Here is a 13639-nt window from a genome sequence, read left to right as displayed (position 1 = left end):
CACAAAGTAGCCCAAGACAGGCGAATTTTCCATATTCCTAAAACATGTCGACCAACTCAAAATGGACGCCTCATTTTTTTTTTTTACGTTTTAACTACTGCTTATCTTTTTACTACTAGTACTAAAATCATTCTTTCCCCCAGCAAGACATCCGAGAATCCGACCTCATTTTGAAAACATGCATTTTCTTACTTTACGCTTAGGAAAATGGATGTTATATTCTCTGCCGTCGGTATTTTTCAGCTAACGCAGACACTTTTCGGATGTTTAGATAGTGCATTGTAAAAACAAGAAGAAAAACCAAACACAACTGAATCGATCTGTTCCTTACTTGTTTCTCATTAAGAGCTGCTATTCTTGATTGCCTTTCATGGATTTGTTTCTTAAGATCCCCGTTCTGCAAAAACGGCAATAAGATGCATATTAAAGGCAAAGTGTAAACTAACCCCTGTCATGAATAAACTTGCGATCTAGAAATTGTTCAAAGGCAAAACCATTCCACCAAAGCCGTACGAAAGCATGCACACACAAAACACCCTCCTTAGTAAGAAAGCTCAGTGCAGACTACAAAATGAGATCTCTTACTGATAAAGTTTCTCATCCTGCTGTCCCAGCACAACTGCGCTTATTACAGCAGGGATAAAATACTGAAGAAGAGAAAAAAAAGGATCTGCATTTACCTGTGGATCTTGCTTCATCTGTGCAACTAGTTTCTATAAAAAAAAAAAAAAAAAATCACCCCCAAAAAAGGAGGAATTAGAAACTGTTTCAAGTTTAATGGATTTTTTTAAATGTATGTATGTGTGTGGACGGGGGAGGGAGGGGGGTAAGGAACAAAGAGGCAAGTAAACACTGCGAGTCAGTTTCAAGCAAAGCTCATAAATATTCAAGTCTCGTCCTAATCTCTCCAACACACACACACACACTCGCACACACTCGCTCACACTCACGCACACGCGTACACACACACTCACACCAGCCCCGACCGCAACGTTAACTCCGCATCTCCACAACACACACACAAAAAAAAAAAAGGAAGAGGGGAAAAAAAAAAAAAAAAAAAAAAAAAGAACTCAGGCAAACAAGCCGCAAAACTACTTTGGCGAAGTGCTCGCCATTGCCGCGGGGGGCCGGGGGGGGCCCGGGGGGGGCCCCCGCCGCGGCCCCGGCCCCCCCCGCCGCCCCGGCCGCGGCCCCGGCCCCGCTCCCCCCGCCCCTGATCGATAGCCCCTGCGACAAGCAGCCAAGGCTCCTCGCGAAGCATGCAACACTGGTGCCTTCCGAGCTCCTCTCCCTCGAAAAGGCACCGGGGATAGAAGAGCATTTTTTATTTGCTTATTATTTTATTTTTTTTTACCTGGTGACATTGGATTTCCACTTTTAACGCCTCTTGCAAGCTGTGTAGCTCCATCCCTGCAACTTGCCAGGCACTTTCCTGCCACTTTCAGATCCGAATGAAGTTTTTTTGTTTGTTTGTTTGGTTTGGTTTTTGGTTTGGTTTTGTTTGGTTTGCTTTTTTTTTTTTTTTGCTCTCTTTCTTTTCTTTTTTTTTTTTTTGGCTTTTTTTTTTTTTTCTCTCTCGCTTTTTGCAACCGACCCGCCAGCCAGCCAGGCAGCCACCCCTCCCTCCACGGAAAAAAAAAAAAAAAAGTAATTAAAAAAAAAAAAAAAAAGAAGGAAAGAAAGAAAGGCCAGGAAAAATTAAAAAAAAAAAAAAAGGAAAAAAGAATGGCAGTAACAATAAAATTTAAAAAAAAAGCGACAACAACAATCGAAAGAAACAACTACTCAGTCTGCAAAGCAAGTTCTTTGCCTCTTTGCTGGGGACACAGACTCATCACTCACTTTCCGCCAAAGTAGGGGGGCCCCTCCCCCGGCGCCCCCGCCCGCGCGCCCCCGCGCCCCCCCGCCCGCCGCCCCCGCTCCGCCCCGCCGCCACGCCGCCGCCTCCCGCCGCCCCGCCGCCCCCCGCCCATGGGGACGGCCAGGGCTGGGAACGGGAGGGACTATATTTCCTCGGAGTGCGCGCCTGGATTTCACTTTGCCTGGGGAAAAAGTTGTGCCTCGGCTGTCAATGCTAATTCGGCGGTGCCCGGATGGAGCGGGGGGGGGGGGCGGAGGGAGTGAAGGCTCGCGGGCCGCGCATGCGCGCTGCGCCCGCCGCCGGGAGAACAACAAAGTGCCGGCGCGCGCGCGCGCTCCCCGGCACGAGGGGCGGGGCGAGGGCGGGGCCGCGGGGCGAGGCTCCGCCCCTTCAGCTCCTCCCCCCCCCTCGCCGCCCCCCCGGCTCCCTGTTTCTCCCCCATCGCCTCAGGGCTGTCGCCGCCGGGGCTGCTCCGCGGCGGGGTGAGCGCGGTTTTCCCTCCCCTCCCGTGTCCCCTCGGCGGGGGAAGGGACCGCCCTCCTGCTTGGCGAGAGACAACTCCCAGCGGTTGACGAGGGGGAAGTTTCTTCCAGTCCCGTTCCCCCCCCCCCGCCATCTTCTCCCACTCCGGTGCTCCCCGCGCCCTGCTCCCGTTGCTGGAGCTGCTCTCCCCTTCCCGCTCCTGCCGCCACCAGCCGGGGGAGCTGCTCCTCACCCCGTCCCGTCACAGCCCGGTGGCGCCTCCCGCTGCCGGGACCGGCTCTGCCCGGCGACGTGGGGCCGGTTGTCAGGGGCCTGGGCCCGGCCCTGAGGGCTGTGAGGGGCGGGGAGGCCGGTGCTGAGAGCTGTGAGGGACCCGGGGGCCGCTGCTGAGGGCTGTGAGGGACCCCTGCCCACGGCGCTGGCCCCCGGAGAGGGCCCACCAAAAACTTCCCCCCAAACAAAACTTCCCCCAGCAGTGTCAGTGTCTCAGCAGTCGAGGGGAACCTGGGCTGTGCGTGCAACAACCAGCACCAGCAGGTACCAGCTTCGACACCGAGCTGTGTCACACACAACTTGGGGTGACAGGCGGTTCCCTGCTCACTCCATCCTTGGCCACCTCAGCAGCAGAAGCTGCTTGTACCCCTGCGTTGTGCTGAGCCCACAGCCGGTGTCCTCACCCCCCGGAATGGGACGTCAACCTGAGCCACGTTGAGAAGCAAAGTACTTTTAAGGGAGATAAAGTTTTCTGTGGGCGAGTCTGCAACTAACGGAGAGCACGAGCACCCAAAACACAAGTTGCAGCAGCTAAAGGGGAAAGAGAAAGGGAGCGTGGGACCCACTCAAACTTCCTGCCAAGGGATGGCAACAGGGCCCCACGGCCTCAGTCTACGTCCTAAATAACAGCAGCTAGACTTTAAACAGGCCCGGAAGACTTGGCTTAAGTGGATACCCCAGTTCAGCCAAGTCAAGCCACAGTTCCTTGGCTGCCAGTGACGGATCACGTGTGCCACTGGCTCGCCCCGCAGATCAGGTGCGAACAGAAACACATCACCCTTATGTTTATGGCACTTTTGTTCCACAAACCCGGCTTCCGGCCCTACAGACAGACACTACCTGATCCAGCACCGAGCCTGCTGCCAATTATTATAAATACATTTAAACCAGTGCCACAAATTTATATGAAGTCAGTGTTTCGCCACGTAGCTGCGGTATTTTCAATGCAGGAAGAGGAGTTGTGCAGTTAGATTTACTGTCCTCTTGCCGCATGGCCAGAGTGGGGTTGGAAGCCAAAATTAATGCTCAGAATCATTTTACTGATGACAGTCAAAATTTAGGGCATGGTTTAACAAGCAGTTAGCTGACAGAGTGCCAGTGACATGAACCTTGGTGCATACATATTCCCATTCCTGCAATGATTGAATGCTGGTATTTTATTTAAACTGCGCTAAAACATTAAGTTCAAACTCACCCTAAATGATTAGTCTGTATTTAAAACACCACCGTGCTCCAGATGTGCTTGGATGCCGATTTTAATACCAAATTAAATTCATCTCAAAACTCATTAAAGACGCCAATATACACCAAAACTAACTTACATCAACTATACTGTAATTAAAACTGTTTTGCGATACAACATGCTGGGAGTCCAAAACAATGTATCCAGTTTTCATTAAATTTCTCAGATATGTTCTCTCCAAACACAAGTTCTGACATTAAAATCATATGGAGATTCATGGTGGAATATCCTCAGCCTGCCAAAATCAGGGATAAAGACCAAATTAAAAATTCCTATTAACCTTACAATTAAAGAAATTATTTTAGAAGACCCTTATTCAAGTTAGTAAAGTTTGTTATGGTAATGGACTACATTTACAGCATTTGTTTAGTGCTTGCACGTGGCTTGAGAACAGGTAAAAATCAAGAAGCTAGTTTCACTCTTTTTCTCGAGATCGTGTCTAAGTTTGGTTTCCACAGTATACTTGGTGTCTGGATTGAAATTATCGGAGGGGGTGTTTAACGCTCAGTCAATAAAATGGCTTAGGTGTAGGGGGCATCTTTAAAATCTAAACTCTAGTCACGTTTGTAAAGACAAATATGTCAGTCCTGCAGATATTGATGAATATGAACAAGTTTCAGTGTAGAATCAGTGTAAGTTCCTGCACGTTCCGTACAGAGGTATTTTGTAGTGCCCAACAGAAGTAGGGCTTTGCAAGGTCCATAACTATCTGATAAGAGCTGACATCTGAAGTAAGGTGTGTGAGCAGGCTAGGCTTCTAAGCAGTTATTCAGAAATCTAAAGTGGCTCTAACAAGCTAATGAAGCATTTGAACTAACTTTTGAAAAAGGGAAGCCTGACGAATTTTGTAAATTGGGACCTTTGTAACCTCTGGTTATATCAGTGCAAAACTCCTCTGAGTTCAGAACGGGGCCACCAGTTAAAACTGACTAAACTAGCCAAGTATAATTTCTTTATGTATTAGTTGTTAATTCATTGAGATGATGCTGATTTGTTTTAACACATGTTTCATTGGTAGAGCACAGAGACTGTTTCTCAGCATTATAAAACAGTCACTTGGTCATCAGAATAAATTCAGCCACTACTGTTAGCCCACCTCCTCGCAAAGAAGGGCGCAGTCTCACAGTGTGCAGTTTGATGATGTTACTGCCAGGGGCGGGGGTTATCGTCTTGTCCTTCCCACACCAGTGAGATGCCGACAGGAAAAGTTTAGAAATTTGTTTCAACCTGCCCGTCATTCAAAAATTGCTTTATACATCTATGATGCTAGGATGGGTCGCAGATTTTGATAGAAATATAAATTATGCATTATAAAACATAATGAAGCACGCTGCTTTTCATTTATTGATACCACTTATATTGTTTGCTAGGGAAGTTGTGTAAAATACATTAATCTGTCAAATACATTTATGCAATAACATTATGCAGTCACCTATAAAAATGTTAACAGCTTTACGCAATTTACTCAAGAGATTATGGTGGCAAAAGCCATCCTGCTTGCTGGAGGGACACGAGAGCTCAGAGATCTTCCCTTCCAGCTCCTCACCTGCAGAAGGGACACTTAACAGTTTCGCTGGAAAACGCAAAGGGAATGGGAGACCAAGCAGAATGTTTGGCAGCGTTGGCAGAGGCGTCTGCTTAAGCACGGAAATTTGTGGGTGGTGCTAACCAAAACAAAAGTCAGGTTCTACGAAGGGTGACATGTTCTGTAATGAAACACATTTTTCATTGACCCCTGTAAAGATTATCCTCGCTCTTAGAAGTTGTGGAACTCCAGAAGTCCTCCAGAAGGAACTGCACCCCTCCTGTCTCCTCACAGTGACAATCACGTTCAGAGCCTGGACGGGCACTTTTACACACAAAAATACTCTGCAGTTCTGGAGAAAAGGTGTGTGTTCTACAGTGACATACAGATGTAACCTCTTTGTTGCCAAAAGTCTTGTTTGACGTCGTTTGGATGAATAAGGACTGAGAGGCCAATTTTGCAAACATCTCCACTCGTGAAAAGCTTTATGCCTGTGAATCAATTTGATACTCCTTGGTAATGAAGTGACTGATGCGCACAAGCGTTTCTAAATTGGACCCTTTTTCTGCAAAAGTTATTGCAGAAATGTATTTGACAGATTGACCTACCTTATAGGATTACCTAAAAATGAACCGTCAGTATCAACAGAAGACCAATAAATAACATTTTTTTGGTAACTATATTTCCTGCATACAGAGACTCGGGACCAATCATTGTATCAAGAACTCAAGACACCCCAAAGCTCTTTCTTCTAATGCATCGAATTTCTAGGAGTCGAGTCTCACACTTCAAATCCCCGCAAGAGGAGATGATGCTCCTCCCTTATCACATTCTATCACTGATTCAGGAGAAGACCCACAAAGCTATGAAGGAAAACAAGGCGCTTAATTGCTTTTGGTAATGGCATATTTCTGTTACAATTAACTTGGGAAATCCACGCCCCCACATACCTTCATGTAATACGCTCCCTCTCTTTGCTGCAAAGACGTGGAGGAATAAAGTACTGGGCACTGATTTGTAAAAGACAATCAGTGGCTTTATTGCAAATTCCATGTGCTTCGAGCTCCTCTTCCCAGACCAGCAAGGAACAGTGTCTGAAGGTAACAAGATGGTGGGCAGCTGAACAAGAAGGGAGCAGCTGCTCAACAGGGGCTGCCCTGGGAAAGGGAAGGAACAGCAGTGTACCGTGCAGGCTCGTCTTTGTGCAAGCCACTGTCAACTTCCCAGCGAGGACAAGGGCTCCTTCTGCAAGCGGGAATGGCCAGTGGTAATAAAACTCAGGAACAAGGCAGGTAAGAGAAAAGAATAGCAGAGCTTCAAGGCACATTGAGAGGCTTAAGGCGAGCTGATCTGTCCAAGATGTGTGGTTTGTCCTGTATTTTCTGGATACATCCATCCTGCAATATGTTCCTTCCCCTTCTGAGACCATCTGTCCAGCTTTACTGAGAAGATGCTTTAGAGAACTGGAATTATTTTACGGAAGTAACTTTTTCCTCTTCCCAAAGTCAACTTAACTGGGCACTAGAGACAATGACTAGCTCAGTGAGATTGAGAGATGCAGCCAGCTCTTGTCTTTGGTGGAAAAACCCTCGGGAGAGGCAAAATGAATCAGCAAATTCATTAATTCCCTGTGATTATCAGAGGGCAGGGATGTGAAGAGCAGTGAAATGCCAATGTCTGAGATACACAGGAGGCTGCAAGGTTCATTCAAGCTGGATGAGAGTCAAAACCGTCAGGTTGTTGCAAAAGGGACTGAGATGCATAAATGGGAGTGAAGTCATGAAGATACATGAAATGATCCTTCTGCTCTACTCAGCACTGGCAAAGCCTCAGCTGGACAACTATGTCCAATTTTGGGTACCACACTTCAAGAAACACGTGGCTGAATTGATGAGAAAGCAGAGGACGCTAGTAAGAGCAACCAGAAATCTGGAGAATGCTTGATCTACAAGGAAAGAGTGAGTTAAAGGCTTGGAGTTACTCAGGGAAGCAGGAGGGCTGAGGAGTGACACAGTAACAGTCTTTGGACATATAAAAAGAGGAAGGGAATAACTGGCTCTTCTAATCCAGAGGGAGAGAACAAAAGGGTTACATTTATGTTGCAGTGAGGGTCAGACTAGCCATTACCAAAACCATATCTAAAGGCAGAAGTAGGGGATGCTGGTACACATTCCCTCTGGAGACGCTGGAATCACTGCTATTGGAGATCTCTAACAAGAGGTTAAACAACCAACCTCCCAAAAGGATAGGAGTATCGTTGGATACTCTCTTGGAGGAATAGGAAAGGCAAGACGACCTCTTAGGACCTTTTCCAGACCACTATACTATTATCCCTCTGACAATACAGCTGATGTATCGTATTAGGATACCCTAAATTGCACCTACTACCAGCTCTCCTTCCTCACAGGGCTCTTCCTGTTGCTGCTCAGCTGTCCTGTCTTATGTTTCACTCTCTTAACTGGCCACACACAACTCTTACTCCCAGTTACACAGTTACAACAGATAGTACCTTACACCTTGGAACCTATTGCTTCTGTTGTTACAGCATCATAAACCCAAACTTCCCAGTGATTGCTTGAATAGCAAAAGAAGAAAAAAGTGATTCTCTGTGACCACATTCCTGTTACCAGGATTTTTAGACTTCGAGTCACCTTCATCTGGAGGGGTGGGTAAAAGAAAAAGAGCAGACACGTTTTCTTTGTAATAATTCCAAATGTAAAACACAAGTTGAAAGAAGCCTAAAATACTTCTAGCTTTAAAGAAGTATTAAGATTTTTCTGACGGTGTTTATCTTCTTGCTTTACTTTTTCCACATCCACAGAAAGGATTTACACATACTGACTTTTCAGAAACACTCTTAGTATCAGTCAGAACAAGCACAAGATCCTTCCTAACTCGAGGACTCTAGAGGCTAGTAGATATAAACAAACTCCCCGGCTTTCTTAGTGAGAGAAAGAGCACATCAAAAACTGTAGAAGCCACAACATCAATATAACAGAAGACAGGGCGTTATTCCGGGGTATAGTCATAATCTGAAAGCAGATACACAGCAGTTTTAGATTGCCACCAAAGTCAGTACTCGCTTTGGCCCCTCTCTAAAAGTTACTTCTACAAAACTGGCATCCACAATGGAACACCTTGAGGCTTTTCTGCAGTCTTTGGCAAATTTCCTTCTCCTTGCTCTAGCGAGCCATTCAGGATGTGGCTCCTGGGATTTTTCCGTCATGCTACATTCATTCATATCAGCTGCATCCCAGTTCTGGAACATAGATTTCCTCAACACAGAAAGTTTGAGAGCCCAGAAGACCAGATCTGTAAAGGTATTTACACCCCTGACTCGGATCCCAAGCAGCTTTAGACGTCTAACTCGTCCTGCAAAGCACCAATTTGTTTGATTTCCGAAGGTGTTAGGTGCCCGTATACCTTTAAAATCAGGCTTTTCCCTTGGTTTCCTTTCCATTAGCAGCTCTAAGCACTTCTCTAGTTATAACACACTATCCCTTGTTCTCTCATTGTGTTATAAGCACTTTCCTCTTCTGCTTTTCATCCTGTCCTTCCCTCTCTCTCTTCTATTTCTCCTGATTTTTCCCAGCTATCTCATTTTAGCCTCCTATCTGGATCACAAGATCAGACCTACCAAGCAGACTATGAGTCTCAGGATAGGACAAAATTCTATTCTCTGTGCAGACAACTCTTACTGACTTCAATGGAAAGTGCCTGATTACATCTGCAAAAAAGATTTGGCCCTTTAAATGCAAAATACCACCAGTAGTATTATGCATTTGACAAACCACCAGTGAGTTACATGACAGTGTAAATCATCGACTGGGCTTCTCCTTTCATTTCAGTCCTTGGGAAGTCCCTCCCTCTGCTGTCATACCCACAGGTAAAAGGACTTCTGAAAAATGCAGACATTCCAATGGAAGGAAAAAAATCTATTAAAATAAAAACTTTTGGCACATTTGCAAGTCTCAGCAGCACTGCCCCCATGCTGTTTTTATGAAAAACAGCTGCATCAGTAAGTGTGATATAGAACTTTAGGTAAAAGGGATAAACAAGACATTTCTCTCTCTTGTCAGGAACAATCATGAAGAATTGACTTAAGTTCTATCACTCATCCCCCCAAAAAATCATGAGCTGGGCATACCCTCTTTATTTGGGAGCAAAAAAGGTAAAGCTGGCTTTATTTTTTACCCAATTCCTTTTTATTCTAAATACCAAACTTGGCTTTTGTGTGCTGCTTCTCACATCTCACATACTCTACGGTGTCTGGTAGAGTAAATGAGCAGCTTTTTGGAAGCATGACTCCTCATAGGGGATTTTCGTATTCATTTTCCCTGGGAAGAGCTAAAACAAGGAGTTCTCTTCTCAGTTGACTGGTTTTTTTGGTTTGAAAGAACAACATTTTGAATCTCTCTATATAGACTTTTATATCCATGTAAATGTCCATACAAAATGTCATCCTGTGAAAACCCCAAGTTCTACTACTGTCCCAATATAATAGAGCAGCCTGTGTGGAAAAGGTTAGCAAAGCTCCACATATTCCTGGACATTTGGGGAAAAACTGATCAGGAAAACGTCCTTTCCGGAAAAGGCAAGGCATGTCAAGAAATTGTAGAGTGAAGCCAGTGCAGAAAGCACATTTCGCATCTTACTCAGAGGAGATGTTCTTGGGCTGAACTGCTGAAGCAAGTCCTGAGAGTGCAACACACCCCTGATTTACACCTGTGGTGTCAGTGCAAAGTCTAATTGATGCCTGTGAGATTTACATCAATGCAGTGTGATTTTTTAAGAGCTTTCACACTGGGCTAACATCACGAACTTTGAAGTGAAGGGTAAAATTCAAATGAGGTATAATAATGCTGAGCACTTCCGAAAATCCCTCCCATGACCTTGAGGCTCAAGGAATACTTTAAAATTTGATCAGCAAATTCTGGGTGTTCCTCTTCTCTTGTTGGAAATGGTGTTATCTTTTTTTTTTTTTTTTCCCAGGGAATCAAGTCACTTTGAGATGTATCAAGTTCCTCACTCGAAAACAAAGAGTAGCCAAATTAACTACCTTTTTTTTTAAAAAAAAAAAAAGGCTAGAAGCACAAGAACTGGAGCAAATAGGTAGTAAAGCATAACATTGGGTCACAGTGTAAAAGGTTTAGAAAAAAAAACTTATATCCTCCAAGTGACTTAGTTGGATTTACGATGCCCCATCCCTTTCAGGATGTGTGCGTTCAGGCTTGAGTCCCATTGAGACTGAGCTCCTAATGTCCTTTGAGAAAAGAATCCTGTCTCTACTCAACACCACCTACTCGCAGGTGTTTCACATTAGTGAAGAATTCAACAGGATTTTGAAGTTCATGGCAAGTTCCCTCTGCACTTTTAGTCGATCTGTCTCCTTCCTCGGGAATGGGCAGTCCGTACCTTCCAGCATCACTCTCCAGAGCGTGCCTTGACCTCCTTTTCAGGCAGGAGGTAATGAGCCAACTGTTTCTACAAAATGCTTTCTGAACAGGTTCAGCTCCCAGTAGCACATCGGAAAACTTGGGCAGCTCGAGACATAAACCTGGCTGAAAATCACAGTAATACAAAAACCGTCTCACACTACGTCTGAGCTTCCCCAGGCTGCCAAGGAGATTTAGAAGTCTCCTTCCAACAAGTGTTATGAATTTAAATCTCTTGGGAAGTTTGGAAAATCCTTTATTTAAGCTTTCTAGTAGGGAAAGATAGGAGGGAATAACCAGTTATCAGCCCAAGCTTGCTCACCCCTCAGCCATACTGTTATGGTGGAGATACCTGTGCCGCTAACGTCTTCACCCTCCCAAACAAGTCATCTGTCCAGGGGGAAATCCTGTGTTTGTCCTAATACCCTAGAAACCAGGCCTGGCTCTGGCAGAGGCCACAAACTTTCTGATCTCTGTCATCTTCTCATGGTCAGTGCAGAAGAAGCACTGACACCTGTCACCTTGGCTCCGTCCTAACCGCCTCAGCTGCCTGACGCCACGTTTTGCCCTTACACAAAGTGCCTGCAAACCTATTCCCAAGGTTTTGTCCCCCGTGCGCTGGCAGTGATTTAACCCAACACCACTTTTACTTCAGATGAAAATATTAAATTAACTTCAGTGGCAGAATGCAACAGGGTTTTGTAGTGCCATGAACAGACAGTGACCCAGCAGGGAGCAAGAGGAGTATCACAATGGAGCTTTCACCTCTCTTTAGCTCTGTGCAAAAGTCCCCAGCGGTACTGAGAAACATTTTCACGGGACAGTCAAATTTCTGCTGAATAGGATGAAAAGATGAAGAAGCCCGTTTTGCCGTATTCAGCAGGCTCCTGCACACAGAAGCCCTGCTTAATGTTTCTGCTGAACAGAGCCCTAGGGCAGAAAATATATTGAACTCCCATAGTGGAGTACCAGTAATGGCTTTTTTAAACTATATCAATTTGTATCATTTGCAAAGCACGAATATTTAATCTGGTTTTAATTACAGAAGCCTCGTAGATATTGTATTTCTTTTTTCTCTTCCTCCCCACCCCCCTTTTCAATTTTGTTGTTGCTGCTGTTGTCCTGCACTTCCAGCCTCACTCTGTTTTGCAAGGCTGATCCAGTCACCAGAATCCTTTCATCAATCTCCTTTGAAAAAAGAATTGAATTTCTTTTGTACATTGGGGTGAATTTGTAAATAACACTCGTTCAACAAATTTTGCTCCAAGGATCACTCTGGGAATATATTCAGATCAATATCATCCCTGTTACTATCACTTGAAAGTAACACTGAACAGCACCACAGCGAGGCTATGGGAATATCATCTTCAAAATAGGGGGTCTGAGAAAGCCAAACGAGAAGTGTTGAGCAACAGGATATTTGTTGTGCTCGCAGTCCACGCGCTCGTCCTCTATTAGCAGGAGATACTAATTATCTCCCAGTATTGCGGCAGCGCACACGTAGGCTCCTCAGTGTGACAACTGTGCTAGGAGCTGTACATGCTGAGGTTAAAAAAATGAAATGAAATAAAATAGATTAAAAAGTTATGACAGAAAGTCCCTGTATTCAATGCAATTACTGGTCGTTGTGTCTTACTTAACACGTAATCGTGGAGAACGGCTTCAAAGAATACTAAAATGTACATTCTGCATTCTCAGGGTTTTTTTTCCTCTTCTTTAAATAAACATACTGAGGTTCTTTAAATAGTCCTCTCTGCACTAAGCATAAGTGCAACAAAAGATGTGCAAAGGCTGCAAAACACAACAGAGCACCAGAAAAAAATAGATTAAACCCTTGAGTGAATGAGTCTTTTTCTCCTGACCACTAATGTTCTGGTAGGGTATTAAAATGCTCTCACCTCACCCATAAACTCTCCTCCAAAATCTGGTAAAACAAAAGGCTTTTGAGCGTTTTCAAAAAGTCACCGAGGCTGACAAACTAAAGGAGGGGGTTTATACACTAGGTGTATACACCGAGCTTGTTCTTCTTTCTCAGTTGAACATAGAAAGACTTTAAGTGCCTCTGGAGGTCTCAGGCATAATGGTGTCTCCCTCGGGAAGATGTCATCCCCCAGACATGGCCATGCTAGGTAGGTAAGAACAGACAGATTGAATTACACCAGCCCTAACATTGATGCAAATCTCGGAGCTGCAATTCATCGGAGTTGAGCAAAAAAGGCCACCGGTGTCCTGATACTTCCTGTGGATTTTCCACGCTAAATTCCCCATCTGTACGCTTTCCCTGGCTGTTTCTGGGCTAAATGCCAGCCTCCCTGTCCTTGTCCCAGTTAAATACTAGGTGAGTTGCGTAAGGACGCCAAACAATTCATACTACTATGTTCTGTAATGCCTGTTTCGCTCTGTTGATGTCTCTGCAGAAACCTTTTTTACAGTTTTTCCCATTCTTGCAAGGCTAGCACTTGACTTGCTTTTTAAAATACCCTTAGTTCTGGATGTAAATCCCCTTCTAGTCCTTTTATTTATTGGGAAAAACTTGCAGACATATCCCAGGCATATGACAAAACCAGAACCAGAAAGCGAGCAAAAAGAAGCCCAAATTTACTTTGAGAACATCTCATGATTTTTTTTTATTCGGTCTCATGATTAGCTGGGAACAGGCTGACTCACGACGTTTGAGAGGCCTGGCTCAGCGATACTGGTTTTGCTGTCAGAACCTCCGTGTACGTCCTCTGGTCCCTGTGCTCCTTCGTCTCACCCTCAGCTGATTTGCATTGCTGGGGAAATACGTGATTACGAAAGTTAAAGGAAAGTACTGA

General features: G+C 45.0%; 1 protein-coding gene across 3 annotated transcripts in view; it reads right to left on the bottom strand.

Annotated features, from left to right (window-relative positions):
• Nucleotides 1-1904, bottom strand: part of PHF21B (PHD finger protein 21B) — a 172348-nt gene extending 170444 nt beyond the window's left edge. For 2 of the 3 annotated variants that reach the window (XM_074872134.1, XM_074872135.1), the window contains exons 1-3: nucleotides 1358-1904; nucleotides 681-713; nucleotides 332-397 (exon numbers count right to left, since the gene is read on the bottom strand). In XM_074872134.1, the coding sequence (XP_074728235.1) occupies nucleotides 332-397; nucleotides 681-713; nucleotides 1358-1411 (153 nt within the window). In that variant the 5' untranslated portion in view covers nucleotides 1412-1904. The remainder of the gene's footprint in view (nucleotides 1-331; nucleotides 398-680; nucleotides 714-1357) is intronic. The other variant, XM_074872136.1, reaches the window with a different exon arrangement.
• Between the last annotated feature and the right edge of the window lie 11735 nt (nucleotides 1905-13639).

Source organism: Strix uralensis, chromosome 5 (genome assembly GCF_047716275.1).
Source record: "Strix uralensis isolate ZFMK-TIS-50842 chromosome 5, bStrUra1, whole genome shotgun sequence".
Taxonomy (NCBI): Eukaryota; Metazoa; Chordata; class Aves; order Strigiformes; family Strigidae; genus Strix; species Strix uralensis.
Note: the sequence above shows the minus strand (reverse complement) of the source record. Positions and strands in the feature narration are given on the sequence as shown.